The sequence below is a fragment of the Oryza glaberrima genome, chromosome 4 (genome assembly GCF_000147395.1).
Source record: "Oryza glaberrima chromosome 4, OglaRS2, whole genome shotgun sequence".
Classification (NCBI taxonomy): Eukaryota; Viridiplantae; Streptophyta; class Magnoliopsida; order Poales; family Poaceae; genus Oryza; species Oryza glaberrima.
In genome coordinates, this window is record NC_068329.1 from 23,810,198 (window position 1) to 23,831,654 (window position 21,457).

A 21,457-nucleotide genomic window follows, 5' to 3' on the forward strand; every position below is an offset into this window, starting at 1 on the left:
ATTTGAGCACAGACTGCCCGTTACAGCTTTGTTGCAACTGAAATTCCCTATGGTTTCACCAGTGTCCGCTCTGTCCTACATACTCCAAGTGGTCAACCTGTCGGTGTCCACCGAGAAATTTTCTGTAGGTCAGTTCGGTCGTTCCGCCGTAGGCGTGGCCGGGGAGTAATCCTAACAGAGCATCTCATCTCATCTCATCTCACCATCCACCATCTCGCTTTCTGGGCTGGCTCGTCAGGTTTCCAATGGGCATCATCAGCTGATCAAAGGGAAAAGCCAACCGAGCGAGCACTAGCAGCGCTCCAAACACAGGAAAACCAGTGCGCGGAGGGGAGAAGAGAAAAGAGCGGAGCAAAGAAAGAACAGAGGAAACGGCGGCACCGTCCCTTTCTTTCCACTGGCTTCTCTCCCCTCAACAACAACAACAACAGCGCAGCCGGAACAGCGCCGCCTCGTGTCCGCCACGCCATTTTTTTTCTTCTCCTCCTCTTCCTCGTCTCCTCAGCTGAAAACGCGCACGCCAAAACCCATCGAACCACCACCCCGGCCCTCCCTCACCCGTCGCCCACCCAATCAACCCCTCCACGGCTCCACCACACCGCCGCGTCCGCGTCCTCCTCCTCCTACCACCACCACCGCCTCGCCTCCTGCCCCGCCGTCAACCGCGAGAGCTCGCGCCGCCGGCCGACGTGAGTCCGGAGGCGTTCGATCTGCTGCCGGCGGCGGGGTGGACCGAGGGCCGCGTCCTCAGCTGGTTCCGCCTCCCGATCCGATCGTTTCCAGTGGGGGGGCGCCGAATTCGGTACGTCTCGTTGGGTGGCTTCGATCCGCCTGATGGTGCTCCCTCTCTTCGTGAGGTTTCAATCTCCGTGTTAGGTGGGCGGTGGCTAGCTGATTGGATTGCTCGTCGTGTTTCTCCCTTTCGCCTTCGCAATCCGATTGGTGCGCCGGGCGTTTGGCATTCGAAATTATGCTAATCGAGATCTGTGGTGCCCGTAGTTCGTAGTTGCTATTCCTGCGCTAAGACTTCCATATTCGTGATTGCGTTTCTCCTTACTGAACCAAACAATTTAGACTTCTATACTCATCTATAAACACATTTTATTATTTGTATTTCTGGAGATCTGTTGCTGGTATCACCTATATGCTCGTCTTTGCACTTCTCACTGTACTGCACTAGAATAACTGTTTTCTGTATTGTGCAACTCATCATTTGATTGCTGACGCTTGAGAGTTCAGCGGTACATGCTATTTTATAGTGCTCATACAGTCTACTTGGTACTTGCAATTATCGGGGAACTGATTGCTGTTAGCGTTTATATACCTATATATTTTCGCTGTAGGCTATTAAGCATTTTAGAACTATGTTTGAGGGCTCAACCGATTAATTTGTGAAATAGTTTAGCCTATGTTCCTGCTGTAAGTGTCCCTATAAGTGTCCAGGTGTTTCCCTATAAAAGAAGTCAAGTGAATTGTAGCACCATAGCCTATGTGATGACTCATCTTAATGCCGTCTTCTAGAGCATGGCAGTGAACTGGAGCACTTCCTCCGACCCAGAATAGCATGTCCAGAGTCGTAGTACTAGGATGTGTCACATCTTGTACTAGATTAACTTATTATTTTGGGACTGAGGGAGTAGTTTGATATAGCACATCATATCAGCTTCCAAGAATTGACGATTGCAGTCCTTAGGGTAGTGGCTCAAATTCAACACATGAATACAAATGTTAGTAGTTGATATGTCCCAAGTAGGCATGCACACAGTTAAACATGGAGCAAAAGTTCTTTTGTTAGATTCGTCACAAGGTTTCCTCGCACATATTTGAACATCAGGCTCATATGATAGGAAATCACCATATAAATATTTAAATATTATCAGAATTTTATTTGCTAAAGAAATGCTTCAAACTTTCAGTATGACAAACTTTTGAGGACCTTTTTCTTTAGACCCAAGCTGTTTAGGTGCTAGCCTTTTGTGACTACCTTCTTAGTTATCTGTGGAGATGAAGCTCAGATGTACTCATTTTTTCTGAACAGCTGCTTTTGGTCAACAAATGATGCACATGTACCAGCCAGATGGATCTTATAGGTGTTCTGTTTCCTTTCGGTGCAGGCTATTTTTAGTTGTTAGCAACTTTGACATGGCATTGATGCCATGATCATACACCTATGAGGTCATGCCAAATTCCTGATCTATACTGATGCTCTGAAGTCCTCTTTAAAAGAAAGAGATGGAAGTAGCTGATCTAGAAAATCCTACTTCCAGAAGCTCATCCCAGAAGTCCAGTCGGCGGTCTGGTAGTCGGCGTTCTCAAAAGTCAGCCGGGCAACAATCTTCACCAACTGTATTTCCAGAGAAAAAAGGCAAATCAAAATCTTCGAGGCAGAAACACTTGGTTTTTGACAATAAAGATTCCAAGAAAGCAAAAAATAATGAGCAAAAAAATGATGTGGTGGATGAGAAGTCTAATTTCTCAGGTTATGAAATCTATTCTGGAAAACTCTTTTTTGACAAGAAAAATAGAATTACAGGAGATCAAATTTCAGCAAATGGGAAAGCTGATACAAGTGATGTAAGACTCACAAGTAAAGCCCTAATATGGGGTTCTTCTTTACTCAGTCTTGAGGATGTCATCTCCGTAAGTTTCACAGACCAAGACACTACTATAATTCTATTGCTATTTGGTCCACTTGGGCTGACCAGCTATCTTTGATGATTTGTTTATATGTTGGCAGGTATCTTACAGTTCTGGTGTCCAACATTTCATTGTGCATGCATACCCTTCTAAGAAGTATTTGTTTGGAAAGACACACAGAGTACGGAAGGACCTCCGGTTTATAGCCCCTACTGTAGAGGAGGCCATTTCATGGGTAACATGCTTTGCCGAACAAAACATATATGTTAACATGCTACCTCTCCCTCCAACATCCAGTACCGAGCAAGACCTTGATGGTCCCCTCAGTGGTGCTTTATTTGACCACCCACCCATCAAATGTAGAACTCCACCGAGGATACTTGTTATACTGAACCCTCGGTCTGGGCATGGTAGATCATGCAAAGTTTTCCATGACAAAGCAGAACCTATTTTTAAGGTACCTTCTGATACTCTCATAATGCAAGCTTCTACTTATTGCTCTGCAGTAAGCAACATATAGCTTGACTAACTTTATATGTCTATTATTCTTCTTGGCAATAAACTTTCTTTTTGAAGCTTTTCTTTAAACCATTCGCTGTTTAGTCTCAAGGAGATGTCATGAGGAATAGAATAGTACCTCTGTTCTTTTCTGTATCGAAATTATTGGTTGTTTCATGTTCTATGATGTGTAACTTTGAATTAAATTCTGTAGAACTTAATATTGTTACAACTTAATGTTTCTTATGATGCAAATCTACTGATGTAGTTCTTTTACGGGCAATCTAGATACCTCCAAACATATTGATGGTTAATGTATAGATTATTTGACCATGGAGATTCTTTAGTGCCAACTAAAGAGGAATGTTTGGTATTTTTTGTATCCCAGTAATGGATTTTTAGTTCCAACAGTGAAGAACTCATGAAGAGCATATCACGTTTCTCTTTAATGGATTTTTAGTTCCAACCTGAAGTGTTAAGTTTAGAAAATATCAAAATAATGATCCACGGTTAGATTTGCAGATGACTAATTTATGTTTGTTGTTTGCCCTACCAATCTAGACATGTGGGGGACATCATACATTCCTTCTATTTTAGTAGCTCTACAAAACTCCTGGGCTTCCATCTGATGCTTTAGCAGTAAAGGATTCAATTGTGAATGCAGCAACGGAGTTGGACATAAAGCTGGGTAAAATTTATTGACAAAAGGTTAAGGGAGATTATTTAACCCCCTTTCTCCTGGCAGCACAGGCTGTCAAGTTGCAAATTTACTTTTCAATTTAGACCAACTAAAAGTGCACTTCCTTCACCTTTTAATCGAAAGTGTATAATCGCAGTTAACTTATAGGCCTCCTTCGAGATGTCCTTTAAAAAAAAGAGAGAATTATGCTGACTCGATCACCTCCTCTCCTCTTAGATATTTGCTAATGGATTATTTTTATTGCTTGTATGCATTCACATTTCTCAACTTGGTGATTTTTTACCCGTTACCCTGTTTTTATTATTCATGTGTGCCTACATAAACTTTATATCATTTATTTCCCGCTATTAATTTTGTATCATCTGATGTAGCTTGCAGGTTTTCACATGGAAGTGGTTAAAACTACTCATGCTGGTCACGCTAAATCTCTTGCATCTACATTTGATTTTAGCGCATTCCCTGATGGTATAAACAGCACAGATGTTGCCAAGTAGTTTATGTAGGTCAACACGGCAACCATTTCAACTGGTTGAATTGATAATGTATTAAATGTTTTGTAGGAATCGTGTGTGTAGGTGGTGATGGAATTGTAAATGAGGTTTGTCCTTGATGATTATATATTATAGTTTAATGGGATTTAGTAAAACTTATATATGATAGCTGAACATTTATAGTTCTGCAGGTCTTCAACGGTCTACTCAGTAGAAATGATAGAGCAGAGGCTGTATCAATTCCAGTTGGAATAATCCCAGCAGGATCTGACAATTCACTTGTTTGGACTGTTTTGGGAGTTAAAGATCCAATTTCAGCATCATTACTAATTGTGAAGGTATGCCTATCGCTATAAGCTTACAAAGTTACAATGTGAATCTTTCACGACCTCTTCTTACAGGAAGAGAAAATTTCAACATCACCCTTAAGGCTTTTCAGTTAATTTTGTCCAAAATTATTAGATCACTTATAGCTTTTCTCATAAGGTCTGTTCCTTGATAACAGGGTGGCTTTACTGCCCTAGACATCCTGTCTGTTGAGTGGATCCAGTCTGGGCTAATACACTTTGGGACAACTGTTTCATACTATGGTTTTATCAGTGATGGTAACTTCTTGTACAAGACGTTTGCTCTTTAATACTCCCTCTGTCCCATAATATAAGGGATTTTGGGTGGATGTGCCACATCCTAGCACAATTAATCTGGATAGTATCCAGAATCCAGATTAATTGTGCTAGGATGTGGCACATCCACCCAAAATCCCTTATATTATGGTAGTTCTCATTTATACTGTATGCACTGATATCCTAAGGGCTAAGGCCACAAAAGTTGCGTACATTCTAAATCCCTCAGATTCATATATCTTGCATTGCCATTTTTTCCATAAATCTTGAAATTTGGAATGCTTCATAAGTTGTATTGGGACAATGGTAAACTTTTTAGCTGACAAAAGTACTTTTAGAATACGATAGTTTTTAAAATACTTTTGGTTTACCAAAAATTAGACCGCCTTGAGTACTTATCCTTATACTAAACACTTGATCTGATGCATGCTGAGTTGCTCTTCCCAACAGCTTTACTAGGCTAATGATCTGGCATATACTTTCATCATTTCACTCAATTAGCACATACAAGTTATCTTACTGTACTCTTAATTGTAAAATTTGAGATAACTTGTATGCTTCATTGGTAAATTTGCTACTGTCTCCGTTTCTTCAATGACTGCTCATTAAAGTGTAGTTTATTTATCTATGTTCCAGTATTTGCAGCAGTGCAATGTAGTTTAGCAGTACAGGATTGCATAATAATTTAATAAGCTGAAAAAGGCACTATTACTTTGCTGCAGTCCTGGAGCTTTCTGAGAAATATCAAAAGAAATTTGGCCCTCTTCGATATTTTGTGGCTGGAATACTCAAATTTTTTTGCCTGCCAAGCTATTTCTATGAGTTAGAGTATCTTCCTTCTTCAAAGGAGATGACTGGCCATGGAAAAGGTATAGGACAAGAAAACTTTGTGTCTGATGTATATACCAATGTAATGCGCAGCCGATCAAAAAGAGAAGGAATTCCACGAGCTTCCAGTTTGTCAAGTATTGACTCTATTATGACTCCAAGTCGGATGTCACTTGGGGACGTTGATACATCAGGTAGCACAGCAGCAAGCACTGAACCTTCAGAGTATGTTCGTGGTCTTGATCCAAAAGCAAAACGCCTTTCTTTGGGCAGAAGCAACATTGTTTCAGAACCAGAGGAAGTTTTACACCCTCAACCACATCATTCATCATTCTGGCCAAGAACCAGGTCCAAAACAAGAACTGAGAGAAATTCAGTTGGTGTCACTACTAACGATACACGATTATCTTGGGCAGCCCCATCAATTCATGACAAGGAGGACATTTCCTCAACAATTTCAGATCCAGGACCTATTTGGGACTCTGAACCAAAGTGGGACAATGGGCCAAAATGGGATACAGAGCTAACCTGGGAGTCTGACCACCCTATTGAACTCCCTGGACCACCAGAAGACAATGAAATTGGACCATCAGTGGAACTTGTGCCAAATTTGGATGATAAATGGGTAGTCAGGAAAGGACACTTTCTTGGTGTTCTAGTTTGCAATCATTCATGCAAGACAGTGCAAAGTTTGAGTTCGCAGGTTATTGCACCAAAAGCCAACCATGATGACAACACTTTGGACTTGCTCTTAGTTGGTGGAAAGGGTAGATGGAAGTTGTTGAAATTTTTCATACTTCTGCAATTTGGTCGCCATCTTTCTTTGCCTTATGTGGAATATGTGAAGGTAACATGCACAATTCTTTCTTTTCTCAAGCTATTTTTTCACCCTCTTGTATTTATGCTTTTCAGACAAGGGATTTTTCATTCGAGTACCAGTGGCAAATTTTCCGAATACCTGTTTATTACTTAGGTCCTCTGAAATAAATACCGTTTTTACGTTTGAAACAAATTAACTTCTCTACATAGTTGAATGCATTCTGAAAACAAACATATTCCAATGTGTATATTCTGTTTTTTTTTGTTGAGAGGATATTATCATATACGCTCATGAATACCTGATTTCACCTTTTTATTATCGTAAACCTTTTGGCTTCTTAAGAGCAGCAGTCTGCAGTGCATTTTAACTTTTGTTATGTCAATAGAAGTATGAGCTGTTTGGACCTGTTGGGCGGTCTGGGAGTTTATGTCAGCTCTGGTGATGGATCACTGAAAGTTCACCTAAATTAAGACAGTGGCGAATAGTTATCAAAACATGCTCTGGGGCTCTGGGCTAAATTATTATTTGCACTTATATTTTCATCTACCAAGGATAATATCTAACTTTTAGCTGACGTTGACACAGGTAAAGTCTGTCAAGCTTAAACCAGGTGCAAACACGCACAATGGGTGTGGAATAGACGGTGAGCTTTGCCGCGTCAAGGGACATGTACTCTGCTCCCTGTTACAAGAGCAATGCATGCTTATTGGCCGGCAAAGCAGACAATCTACTTAAGTGCTGTAAAATTAGTTGAATTTCGAGTTTTTGAGGCACTGTATTTTCTGTTTCCACTTCGAACAACTGATTTTTTTTTTCTTTTGAGTTGTCTATATTTCGCTACTTGCTAATGGGGTATGTGAGTGGGTTCAGAACGTGCAGACCTCGAGAATTTGGACTGAACAAACAATGCTGTGATGCTTCTGTATATTCGAGTGATTATAGGAGAATACCTTGATTCTTTTCATTGATATTGTTTTTGCTAAAGAGCATTTGCATTTATCCCGTCTTTCGTTTCCGAGCTGTGAGCTTTGTAGGCTTTGATTGCCTGTGCGGCCATGGTAAGTCTGGGTCCTTAATGATTTCCACACCTTTAACCTGATTCTATGAATTTCGCTTGCAAACATGTTGTTTTCATTTTCTTAAGACGCTCGCAGACATGTTTGGATAGTCGGGTTCCCAAAGAACACAGGTTCTGCGTACAAACTTGTTTACCTGCGTAAAAACTCTAATTAGTCTTGGACATGAATCGACGCATTGAACTTCACGTACAGTTTGGATTTGGAAGATGCCAAGTTGTACAGTTGCATGCATAAGAGCAAGAAAGATGCACGAATGAGAAACCTAGAATTAATATTGCACTTTACGTGTAAAAATGTCTTTTTTGGGGGTTTCTGCCGATGTATTCTTCTCAGAGTGGTCGACACCAAATTCCACGTCGAGTTTTGAGATATGTTTCTTTAATACGTACGCAACGCCTCCTTGATTAGAAAAGGTTGAAGCACTGTTAGAGGTCAAACTCAAACGATGGAATGAGGGAATAGCACAAGCGATCTGGTAGGGCCAGCTAATCAACTACGATAATCTTACAAAATTCTAATGGTCAGTGCGATTTAGCGCAATTCTGCGAAGGGGCTAGCGATGTTTTGGTTTCCAGAATAACTGGACGGACCACTTAGCTAGCAAACGTGCGTTTCTTCAAATGGTTGGGCTAACTTTAGTTTTGAAGTTAGGGTGTGTTTAGTTCACGTTAAAATTAGAAGTTCGATTGAAACTGGAACGATGTGACGGAAAAGTTAAAAGTTTATATGTATAGAAAAGTTTTGATGTAATGGAAAAGTTAGAAGTTTAAAAAAAAAAGTTGGGAACTAAACCATCCCTTACTGACAAAAGTATGTGCGAGTAGTAGAATATAGCTCTGTTGCCGTGCGGACTAAATGCATGATTTTGCCATGTGATTTTCAAGAGTCTCGTGTGTTATACCAGAGATTTCGCTTCAGAAAACCCGGCTTGCATTTGCAGCAACGAAGGTTAAGAAAGAAGAAAGCGTGAACACACAAGATACGCCTCGGCGCCTCGCCATCGCCGAGCAACAAGAACGATAAGGAAGGAGCCGTCGATCGTATTATTCAATAGTTCATTTTGCCTATTTTCTTTGGAATTCATTCCATTATCTAAGGAGACCATGGATCGGATCGTTAAACTGATCCATGTGAAAGAGAGGGCGATAAGCTGAGGTGCACGGTTGATCTTCTGTGTAAGGACCACACCGAGAATTAAACCAACAGGGCCATATGTCAACTACGCATTGCTGAACGGGAAGCCCAGAGCGGCGACGTAGGAGGAGTGGGAGCCGGCCGGGAGAGCGCGCGGCAGCCTGTGCGAATCGAAGGCGCATGCGTGACCGGAAAGAAACGCCCAAGTTGTGGCCACGCGGGCGCGGGCGCGAAGCTTTCGCGCCCCCGTCCCCACGCCGCGACGCCGACGCGCGCAGCAGCCACGAGTACCCGCGCGACGCTGACCCGCCTCTCCCCGCCACCACTCGCGCCCCGCCATGTGCCCGCCGCTGCGCGGCCTCGCCCGTCGCCGTCGAGCGCGGGCCCCGCCGCCGCGCGCGCCCTCTCCTCCTCGTCCTCCTCCGCCACCCCTGCTGGTCCCCGGCTGTATCCTGATCAGTGATCGTCATCGACATCAGCTAGTCAAGGCTAGGAGGCTAGCTAGCGCCCACATAATTAACACAACTCTTCCCCTCCGCTGTGCACTGTGCAGCTGTAGCTGTAGCCGTGATTAATCGCGGTGTGACCCACGGACAGCTACTGTGACGTGCCCGCGCCGAGCGCCTCGCTACCGCGTGCGCGACGCCGACACGGAAGCATGTCTGCCTGTGGAGTGTGGACGCGCGTGCATGCTAGTAGCAAGCCACACCCAAGCTAGCTAAGCCGGCCGGAAGTCCAATTATCAAATCCTTCTTTCTTGACGGGACGAACTACCACCGCCACGGCTGTAGTATATATATATATCCCGGTAATTGTAGCTTAACAGGCTAGTTTCGTCATTAATGGCTTGTTTAATTATCAACGTGGTAGTTCAACTCCGTAGTTTGTCTTTAATTAATGAATGAGAATAGGGGAACCCGGCCCGGGGAGAGAAAATCCGAAAATCATCGACGTGGTGTGGTTTCGTGGGGTTACAGAGTTGGTGGCTGGCCTCGTACTGACGTGATGCTGTTGCCCGAAACTAAAGTTATACGCGCGTATACGCGGGCACTTATATTATTTAAAAGGTAAGATTATTATTTGTTCAGAAATTTTGTCTCATAGATTCAGGGCAAACTAAAGTTTGGATAATGTTATTTTATAATAATTTAAGGGTTCTATTTTTCTTAAGGTATCTTAGAAAACCATTCACAAACTTTTGAGTAGGAGATGGATTAAGTACTTCTGACTTTTGAATCATGTTTTTTTTTCTCGAGTAAATAAGAAACTATTGCTAGTTAATTATCATACAGTCCATGTATATACATACCGTCTAGTATGCCCGCAAATTAAAAATACGAGTGCAAGATACTCAAAATTCTTTTGATTAAATCATCTCATGAAAACGCATGATATAGTAATAAAGGGAGGGAAGCATATGCATGGGAAAAAAAAGAAGAAAGAGAAAAATGAAAAAAGGGAGGGGAGGCGTACGTACCCGCGCATGTAGGTGCGTAAGTACCTATATCGAGGTGGGACCTCGTAGTATTTAGTTTGTTTTAAGATCAATTTAATCTAACGGTTTATAATATTAGACCTACGGATTTAAGCGAAATCAAATAATAGATACTTTGATTTTTTTTGTTAGAATTTAATATTTGCCCTAATTTATTATAGCACCACGTGGCAGCTTGAGAGCATTTTAAGAAATTTTAAATGACTAATTAGAATGTTAATTGCGTAATATATATGTATGGGACATATGGTAATATTTGTTCCAACTTCGTCCATGTTTATATACATGTAGAGAGAAATTAATTTTATGGCTAGCAAGCCATTAGATGTCTAATTAATAACAATTAATTTTGACACCTATTTACAATTGTTCAGAGCAACTCTTATATATTCATCTTACGACTTTGATTGATCCGTTGTTCACCAATTTACTGATCACCATGGCTCGCATGAAAAAAAATATGTAGTACTTAAGGTTTAGGATAGCTGAAATTGATGAATTATATAATTTATGTGATAGCTATTTGAGGGTATAAACGAATGAATTGACTTCTTAAAAAGTTAGAATGTTGTTTAAAGAAGACACCATTTAGAAACTTGGAAAGCGTGCAAACAAAAATCCAAAATATGAAATCGGGAAAAAAAAGAGAGGGCCTTAAACTCCCTTTATCACCTTTGTCGTAGTAAGAGTTCTATTGATATTCGTCAATATTGCGCTCACATTTATAACATAATGATTCCTTTCACCTTTACGAACAAATAGTACAAAATCCAAATACGACATAACACAAATACATTATAATTGTTATGTAACAACTCTCGTTTTCAACTTAAACAGAGCTAATTAGTGTTGAGAAAAACACAACCCATGGTGCTTAATTATTCTCTCACTGCATCACACCTTTAATTTTTTTTCATGTTATTAACAAAATTAATCATCTCCATATATGATTTAATATGTGGCAAAGCGGTAGTACTATAGCGGTTGTGATCACCTTAGATGTCTCAGACACTATGCTTCGTCACACGTGCGAAAGGTAAAGGTGCAGACGTGCATTGTGCAGCGGGAAAAAAGAGAATTTTGGACGCTTTATTTATTAGAAAACAATAGATCCGATGATTATAATAATAGGTCCACCAGTTCTAGCGTAAGTGTAAATTAGTTAATATAGATTTTAAATTGTTAATTTAATGGGTACACAATATAATGGTGACAGTGCATTACTTGAGAATAATAGACCAGTGTAATAAAAAGTAGATTCGATGATTTATATAATGGAGCCATCAGTTTAAGTGCACGTATAAATTAGTTAATATAGATATTGTTTATTTTATAGGACACGATATAATTGTGTAAAATTTATTTTAAAATAGTGCATTATTTGAAAATAATAGTACAGAGTAAAAAGTACACCGGCTTAAGTTATATGATGGTAGATTCTTTGTTTATAAAATTATCATTATTTTAAAAATATATACATTATATATATAAATGGAAAAAAATAAGAAAAAAGGAAAAAAAGGGGGGAGGGTACGGTATATACTTCACCTGCCAATGCACGGGAGGGGAAGATCAATTTTATTTAACAGTGTATAATATTGGACCCACCAATTTAAGTCAAAATCAAGGGATATATGTTATGTTTTTTTTCTTAGAATTTATAAGATTTTCTCTATTTTATTAGAGCGCCACATGGCGGTTTGAGAGCATTTGTAAAAAGTTTTATGGACTTTTAGTATATAACAGATGATCGCGGCACTTTTTAGTTAACTCGTTCGCTACCGCGACTGCGGCGTGATTATCCCCTCGATCGAATTGAACAATCCAAGTAAAAGGTGATCCAACACATTGGATCACCACCGCTTTTAACTTACCTGATCGACTCCAACACGTGACCGGACAAGAGATTGGGAACAACGTACGAACCGCTTTTCTTCTCTTCCTCGCCGTTATCGAGTAGGAGAAAATTCACCCGGTACAGAGATCGACGATAATGATCCATCGAGATAAGCCCTGCGCACTAATCAGATCGATCCAGTTGATCATTCATATCGAAGTGGTTATCACCGAGCCGTATCTAATTATCTGTCTCTAATCTTGTTACCCCACCACTGTCTCGTTGGTACGTGAACAAGCAGCGGGCCATCACACATCAAGCCGAAAAGACCCGGCACCGCGCGCTGGCTAGCTCTACACACTGGTACGACGTAGCGCAGGCGCGCGCAGCCCGGGGCGCCCGCGGGCAACGGGACAAACGCGGCGCGCCACCTCGACGAGCCTTTCGGGCGAAGCCCCCCGTACACTTAGCGCCGCGACCGCGACCGCGACCGCGTACGCCGCGCTCTCCTCGGCCATTGGCCTACCTGTTCCAATTGCGCGCGTCTCCGTCTCTCTCCGGCGCACCCACCTTTCCGCCACCCAATGGCGCATGCACGCACGCCATCATCCGGTTCTTCGTACGAACGAGTGAACGACTACTGCATGTACACCTTAGCAGCAGTGGTACCAATTTCCTGCACGAGGTGGCGATCGATCGAAAGAGGCCAAAGAGGGAGAGAAATAAACGAAAAAGAAATCCGGAGGTGTTGTACAGCAGCCAACGATTAGCAGTAGGCCAACAAGGAACCGGTACGGGAGAAGGAGAGGAATATCTCGCACTCGTGCTCGTCACCGGCGCCACGTGTCAAGTGGCGATCCCGAGGCGGCCGGATAACCATCGGGGGCAGGGGCACAGCTTTTGGCGCGGGCGGATTCGTGACACTTGGCGGGAAACAAAAGCAGCTTTGCTCGGTGTCACGGTGCGTGGGGCCCCGGCGGTTTTCTTTACCCGCAATCGCAAAGACCACATGTTCGCATCTCCCCCGGACCGGACGTGGACACGTCACTCCTCGCGCCGGTATAAAAGGGGCCGACCGGGCCGGGATCCGGGAGAGGGATGAATGGTCGAACACAGCTAGCTAGCTGGGCTAGGATCGCCATGGATCGGGGTGACCACCACCACCTCCAGCAGCAGCACCAGTTCTTGATGCCACCGCCTGCGCCGGTGGTGCCGCCGCAGCTGTGCATGCCGGCGATGATGGCGGACGAGCAGTACATGGACCTGGGCGGTGGCGGGGCGGCGGCGGCGCCGGGGAGGGGCGGGGCCGGGGAGAGGAAGCGGCGGTTCACGGAGGAGCAGATACGGTCGCTGGAGTCCATGTTCCACGCGCACCACGCCAAGCTGGAGCCCCGCGAGAAGGCGGAGCTGGCGCGCGAGCTGGGCCTGCAGCCGCGGCAGGTGGCCATCTGGTTCCAGAACAAGCGCGCGCGGTGGCGCTCCAAGCAGCTCGAGCACGACTACGCCGCACTCCGCTCCAAGTACGACGCCCTCCACTCCCGCGTCGAGTCCCTCAAGCAAGAGAAGCTCGCTCTCACCGTCCAGGTAATTAACGATGAATTAAGCAAGCTAGCTTAGCTACTAATCGTAGGAACATGCAGATCATGTGTTCCATAATTAATTCAAACGCTAACTTGATTGCTCTTTGCATGTAATATGCAGTTGCACGAGCTAAGAGAGAGGCTGAGGGAACGGGAGGAGAGGAGCGGCAACGGTGGTGCCGCCACGACGGCAGCAAGCAGCAGCAGCTGCAACGGATCAGGCAGCGAGGAGGTCGACGACGACGACGACAAGAGGAACGCCGCCGCGGGGTGCCTGGACCTCGAGCCGCCGGAGAGCTGCGTGCTCGGCGGCGCGACGTGCGCCACGCCGGCGGACGTGTCGGTGGAGTCGGATCAGTGCGACGACCAGCTTGACTACGATGAGGGCTTGTTCCCGGAGTCCTTCTGCGCCACGCCGGAGCTGTGGGAGCCATGGCCGCTCGTCGAGTGGAATGCGGTGGCTTGAAAGACAGAGAGTAGTATATTACCCTAGGTTAATTTGTGTGTACATGTAGCTTAAAGTACGTGGATCACGTCTCCTCGACTGATCTGCCGTCTCCCTTGGACAGAGAGGGAAAAGAGGGCCGTGGCAATGACGTGTGGGGCCGGTTTGTAGATTGGGGTTGCAAGAGGAATCTCGTTGGAGTAGTGGTGGTGGAAACCTTGGAAGCAATTAAGCCAATGGACTTTGTGTTTTGGATGGTGCTAAAATGGAGAAAACTAGATCGAGCTCATTGGAAGAGTTGCATAAGAATTCAAGCATCTTTTGTGGTCACTTCGAATTCGGATTTAGTAGTAATCTATTCGAAAGATGTTCAATTGACGATATTATTAAACCAGTTTTATATCTACACATAAGTACACATGCATATACTAAGATGATATTCACTCCGTTCCAAAATATAAAGCACAACCACCTTTAACCCAAAGACCAAGAAACAATTATTATCATCTCATAGTTTGTATCACCCTAATAAATATAATGCATGCATCCAATAGAATAAGAGATCTTGAGGATGGAAGATTTAAAAAAGTAATAATTTAATGGAGAAGAGGTCCTAATTAATTGTATGCATGCATGCATGCCTTATATTATAGAACGGTCTAGAAAATGTAGTTGTGCCTTATATTATGGAAAGGAGGGAGTAGCATGTAAGAAGTCAACATAATAAGGATTTTGTAGGATTCTCCAAGCTAACTTTGATCATTTCTTAGTTTATTTAGGTATATATACTCCATAGTTTCAGTGTGATTGGTAGACCCCAAACACGGATTTTGATGAAAGTTGTAAGGAAAATTATAGATAACCTTAGGCTGCGTTCGTTTTGAGAACATAGGGAAATTGTTTGTTTCGTTTTCCGTGCACACGCTTCCCAAACTATTAAACGGTGCGTTTTTTGCAAAAATTTTCTATATGAAAGTTGCTTTAAAAAATCATATTAATACATTTTTGAAGTTTAAAATAGTTAATACTCAATTAATCATGCGCTAATGGCTCACCTCGTTTTGCGTATCTTCCCAATCTTCTCAATCCCCTCTCCCTCAAACACAGCCTTAGTCTCTTTTGCTCCTTATTTAACTCTAATTCACTAAGTCTCCTCACACCTCCATGTCCCGATCTAGTGACCTCTTGATTTAGCGATGCTCCTTTTGACTCTGTCATATATTGTCCAGGCCTCATCGGTTACCCAATTGCCGAGCATAAGTTTAATTTATCTGTAAAATTTTTATAGACATATTCTTAGTGACTGAAAACCCAATGTTGAAAAAGAAAATATGTTGAAAATATTTTAAAATAAACTCAAAATTAAGTTTTTAAATTTAAAATTTTGGCATTGGCTTATTCTTTTTAGGGCAACCCATGGTTCTTCATAACTGAAGTGTTGAATCGTTTGAAATGAGCAACTGAAAGAAATCTTTCTTAGGTTTGAGGTGGCTCGACGAGGAACACTACTGAGAGTCTGAGATATGCATGGCCAAGAATTTTTTACTGCTCACTGTCAATGGGTCGCAAGCACATCAAATTCACATTTGATCGATCGCTCTCTTGAACGTATATAAGATTTCCAGGTTGAGTAATCATGGTATTTACCTTTTGCAAGCATGTTAATTTAAAACAACGAAGTTTTAGATTTTGTACTCTAGTGTGTTGCATTCAAGCGGGCTAATTTTCTCGCCTTAAAGTCCGTTTTGTAATTTAGATTAATTGTTTGTTATGTTCTTGTGTGCATCTCTTGATACGGAGGTGCTATTTGCTTCTCTTTTTTTTTTTTTTTGACCAAGGGCACAAAGCCCCCATTTCCATTACTAGAAATGATCAAAGCTACATAGTTCAGGAAAAAAAGAAGGACATAGAAACCCTTACAGGGTTGGTTTTATAACATGATAGCTGACAATGGTAAACCCCAGCAACAGAGAACTGAAAGTGAGGACACACAAAAGCCTATTGAAGACTAACATTCAATCCTACAGCCCAAAAACAGCGCACACATAGCAGCAACAACTTCAGCATCAGATTTCCTTTTTCTTCAGAATCCTATTCTTCTGACATCAGCTCGCCATCCAAACTTGGAATTGAAGACGTCACTTGCCACTTGTCTTATAAGCCGGGCCCCCAAGAGCAGCCTTCTTAGATCGACCTCCTGTTTTTGCAACACAGCCCAGGTTTCCACCCAATGGCAGACCAGAAAAACAACATCAGTTGGATCCTTGGGGAGTTTTTTCTCAAAGCAGGCTTTATTTCTGGTTTTCCAGATTGCCCAGAGTACAGCAGCTACCCCAGTGATTACTAAAAGTTTCAATTTTTTTTCCAAAGGCAGCAAGCCAAGAGCCAAATAGATGATTGCTATCTATCACAGGTTTCAAACCAAAAGCACAGGAAATAATGTACCAACCTAGCCATAGGACAATCGAAAAAAAGATGTTGGATGGTCTCTTGTTGATCACAAAACTGACAGTTTGTGTCTCCTTTCCTCCATCATCTTTTAAAAAGATTATCCTTAGTAAGAGTCCTTCCTTTTAAGATAAGCCAAATGAAAATTTTGATTTTCAAGGGAATTTTGAACTTCCAAACTTTCTTAAAGGGTACATTTGTTTGTTGAATACAGAGTGCATTATAAAAAGATTTAACAGTGAAAGTCCCCTGTTTGGTCAGGTTCCAACAAAGCCTATCTCTGCAGTTAGGGATGAAATGTAAGTTATCAAAACCCTGTTTGATCTTATCCCAATCTCTTAGTTTTTCACCAAAAAGGGTCCTTCTGAATTTGATCACACCCCAACCATGTTCCTTTATCATGGCCAGAGAAATGTTTTTTGACAAGGTAATATTGTAAAGGGCAGGGAACTGACTAGTTAGAGGTCGACCCCCTAACCAACTATCTTCCCAAAACATGATGGACCTTCCATCACCCACTTTTTTTGAACAAAACTTGAAGAAATCATTCCTTACTTCCATAAGACCCTGCCAAAAGTGGGAGTCACGAGCTTTAGTTTTAAGGACAGACATGGGTTTTTTCTTCAAATATTTATCCCTCAGCATAACCTGCCACCACCTATCCCCATTTTCCAAGTTCCAGATCCATTTTCCCAGCAGAGCTTTGTTCATAAGATCTAAATCTAAGACCCCCAGCCCCCCCTGATCCCTAGGAGAACAAATAACCGGCCACTGCACCAGATGGTATTTCCTAATACCCTGATCTTCTTGCCAAAAAAATCTCCTCCTAAAAAAATCTAACCTCTCTTTTACACCCTGAGGGACCCTGTAAAAGGAGAGCATGTAAAGTGGAACATTACTTAAACTGGAGTTGATGAGGATCAATCTCCCTTGCCAACAACCTAGCTTGTGTTCCATTTTGTTTTCAGCTGTTTTCCAATCCCTTTTAAGAATTCTTTTTTTTATCAATTGGTACCCCCCAAGTACTTCATAGGCAAATCATCTATGTTACAAGTAAAGAGTTGACTATACATATCCTGCCTCTCTTTTTCCAAACCAATACAAAAAATTTCACTTTTATTAAAGTTGATTTTGAGCCCTGAAAGCTGCTCAAAGAGACAAAGAATGAATTTGAGGTTTCTTGCATATTCCAAGTTATCAGGGATCAAAAAAATGGTGTCATCAGCATATTGTAAAATAGCCACCTTATTTTCATCATTGATTCCTAGACCTTCTATTAAAGAATTCTCCTCAGCTCTCTTCACTAAGAGGGTCAGAGCTTCTGCTGCTAAATTAAACAGTAGAGGGGATAAAGGATCACCTTGTCTAAGTCCCTTGAAAGTCTGAAAAAAGGGTCCAATTTCATCATTAACTTTAACTGCAACTTTCCCCCCTCTAATGAAGGAGGTGCAATTTGCTATTGAGCCTTTTGTTATCTAAGAAAATATGCAGTTAGTGGAGAATGCATGATAGTTCTTAGTCATACTAGTAGGGTTCACAATACCGTGGGGATTGGATTTTGATCCCTAACAACATGTCTACAACCGGTAATTTTCATCCAATTTTGATCAAATTTCTATTCGATTTACAATTTCAAATTTGAATTTCTGAAAAACCATTCAAATCTCCCTCAAAATATCATTTTGAGCCACCTCAAAATCACAAAATTTCATGAAAATCGATCAGCTTGAGTTGGTAGTGTAAACCCTCTATATATTAGACCTATATATTTTTTTAAGGGTATCCATACAATACACCAAATGATAGAGATTCATCTTATCCTAATATTGTTATACCAGTTGAATAGATTTGGATGAATAGTATTTTCCCTTTTTTAAAAAATAACTAGAAAAATACCCGTGCGTTGCAACGGGTGAATGCTATTTAATCTTATTATTGTTATATGATTTAGTTATGGTAAAATTTACTGTGGGATATCACTTGGGATTTTTTTTTAGAAAATCATGAGCTACAGTTAGGAGTCAGACTTTCATCTTAAGTTAGCATGTGGAGTTTTCTAAAAAGAGATTTCTTATACGACTCATTTTCTATTTCCAAAAGCAAATGAGCTTGAAATCCAACTCAAACACGGATATGTATTTCCAAAAACGAACAATCTTAAAAACTGACTTAAACACGGACGACGTACCAAAATACCAGCAAAAACATCTTCGATTTTTATAATAGTATAGATATAGATATAGATATGGAAATTTTTAATTAATTTTGGAATTTGTAGCCTTTTATTCATCTAAGATTGACGCGGAGAGTTCCAAGATGTTCATCGTCAATCTTAGATAGGCATTGACTCAGGACAAGGCATATATAGGATCACAAGTCGTAATTCGATATATCTCACAGTTTTTCAGTGCTACTTACTTACGCCGTTTCACAATGTAAGTCATTCTAGCATTTACCATATTTATATTAATGCTAATGAATCTAGACATATATATCTATCTAGATTCATTAGCATCAATATGAATGTGGGAAATGCTAGAATGACTTACATTGTAAAACGGAGGGAGTAGCATGCAGCCATTATTCGCACTCACATAAGTGAATGAATACATATATAGAAACGCTTGTGGAGAACCAAACACATTTTACAACTATTATGCATTCCCACTCAGACAATAGAAATTATTATATCCAAACATGTAGTTTAAAACACATTTTAAAATTCTTGTGGAGTACCAAACACATAATTTTCACTTAGATAAATGGAAATGATTTATATCCCCGGCTTTGCCATTCGGCACACATGCAGTAGTTTTTTTATTGAATAAAAGGATGTATAATGATGGAACAAATAAAAAAAGAACAGTATAATTTTGGTACAACTTTGGTTCTCATTTCTGGTATGAAAAGTCAGAGACTGCTTACTATTTAAAAAAGATGGTATCTATTTATAGTGCTCCCTAGCTAAAACCTTCGATGTTCTGATAGTAGGGCTAAAGCAACAATTTTTGTATGATAGCAAACCCAAAACGTTACATGGAAAATTTACTCCGCTAAAGTTTAGGCATTGCAAATATATTGATCTTTTACTAGCACGTTTTCAAAAAGGTAGATATGAATGGAGAGACTATCATATCAATAGTATTAAGCAATGAATGATTCTCAAACCCGGACCGACTAATAATATCAATCAACTTATGGTGATAGCCGATAAGACTCGAGGACTTTCTCTTACCATTATAATTCTAACACCAATCAAATATCTTCTCATTTCTACCCTGCCAAAATTTAACAAACTGACCCAGAGTTCTCAGCGAATGAAAAACAAATCCTCCCTGGGTTTGCATTCAGTCCACGGTTGATAATACAGCGCGTGATCTGTCCGGAACGCTTGCGATGAGACGACACTACACGTCAAGGAAAAGAGGACGCCGTTGTTCTACACCCAGTAGTCGGCAGGTCGTTGTCGTCTCGTTGCTATACTATCAACAGGAGATGAATACGTGCCAGGGCTTTTCGCTTTGGAGCCTAGCAAACATTCGACTGCTTGGCAATGTCGACTTTTTTGTCCCCCTTTGCCGCTTTGTGAATTGGCCGCTACTGTGCAGGCACAATGCATGAAAAATAAAAAGAGTGAGAAATCCCAAAGGGATGGATACATCCATCCATCGATCGATCGATAGCTAGCAGCAGCAGTATGAGTACTTCTGGACCTGCCTGCCTGCACGTCACGGATCAGGAATACAGGAGAGTGAGGCAGCGAGGAGAAAGTTCTCGAGCCGTGGCCCGGTGGCTCGAATGTGTGGCCGAAACGGGTCCTCCAGTCCTCCCGTACTGTGTCATGATTGAAACGTAAAACGATTTTTGCCGGACAGATATTCCTGAGAATTCTAAAATGGAGTTTATCTCATGGACGCGTAGGATAGCACAAGTATTTTTGGCAGTAGTGGTTTGTTTATTTTTGGATAAAGGAACTTGCCTTTTCTTTAAATTGGTAAATACGGGCTTGTGCAGATCATATGGCTGGATGTATGCTTATTTATGAAGAAACCTGACTAGCTCTGAATTGGACAAGTCCTGCTGGTTTATGTTGGAAATTAATTTGATATTGGGACTAGTCAGGGCCTATATGGTGGTGCTTAATTGGTTTGTTTTATTCTTTTTCCCTGTCTGGATTGCTGCTCTCCATTCACGCATTCAACATGCGTGACCAATGATGGGTCAGAGACTCAGAGAATTGATGATCACTTATGGTTAGTTAACTGTTTGGTGCGATACAGATTAGTTTCTTTAAATGCGTAGGTTAGTAGGAGAATTGAAAGGATCATTATTAGAAATGATCATTATAGTCAAAGCAACAGGCAAGGTCATTGTTATACTCCAGTTTTCTAAATAATCATTGGTGGGCATTGCTTATTTGCTTTGGTATTGGACCTGTTAGAGAAGAATCTCAATACATATGACGTCTAAACCACTGCTTCTACGACTACGAGGAAAAACTAAGGTATCCAATCAAATCGTTAGTTATCAGAGAGATCTTCAGACAAACCATGACGAACTGGTTATCCCCAATCAAAAGCTCTTTGGAATTTAAAATTATTCCCTTTGTATATCTGTACACCGTTTCGGAAATATTATACGGCAATGTACGTGAAAGAGAGGCTGCACACATTTGTTTAGCACTGTTTTGATCGACGGAGAACGACTAGTTCAGAATTTTTTGTACACCAATTCGAGCTTGACAATTGACAAACCAACAGACCGATTTTTTATGCTATTGGGGGGGCAACTTTATCCTTTGATCTCTGATCTCCGATTTCACCCAAAAAAGTGCTTTTTACA

The 21,457-nt window shown here is 41.4% G+C and overlaps 2 protein-coding genes across 2 annotated transcripts; both read left to right on the plus strand.

The window, feature by feature from the left end:
- The first annotated feature begins 247 nt into the window (after positions 1–247).
- LOC127771018 (sphingoid long-chain bases kinase 1-like) lies at positions 248–7,561 on the plus strand. Its single transcript, XM_052296816.1, has 9 exons — positions 248–802; positions 2,115–2,640; positions 2,738–3,094; positions 4,207–4,300; positions 4,396–4,433; positions 4,518–4,664; positions 4,832–4,931; positions 5,672–6,624; positions 7,183–7,561. Exons 2-9 carry the CDS (start codon positions 2,233–2,235, stop codon positions 7,330–7,332), a joined length of 2,247 nt encoding a protein of 748 aa, XP_052152776.1. The 5' UTR covers positions 248–802; positions 2,115–2,232; the 3' UTR covers positions 7,333–7,561.
- A 5,678-nt stretch (positions 7,562–13,239) lies between these two features.
- On the plus strand, positions 13,240–14,580 carry LOC127769835 (homeobox-leucine zipper protein HOX22). The gene is made up of 2 exons (XM_052295494.1): positions 13,240–13,726; positions 13,844–14,580. Exons 1-2 carry the CDS (start codon positions 13,241–13,243, stop codon positions 14,186–14,188), a joined length of 831 nt encoding a protein of 276 aa, XP_052151454.1. The 5' UTR covers position 13,240; the 3' UTR covers positions 14,189–14,580.
- Positions 14,581–21,457: the final 6,877 nt, after the last annotated feature.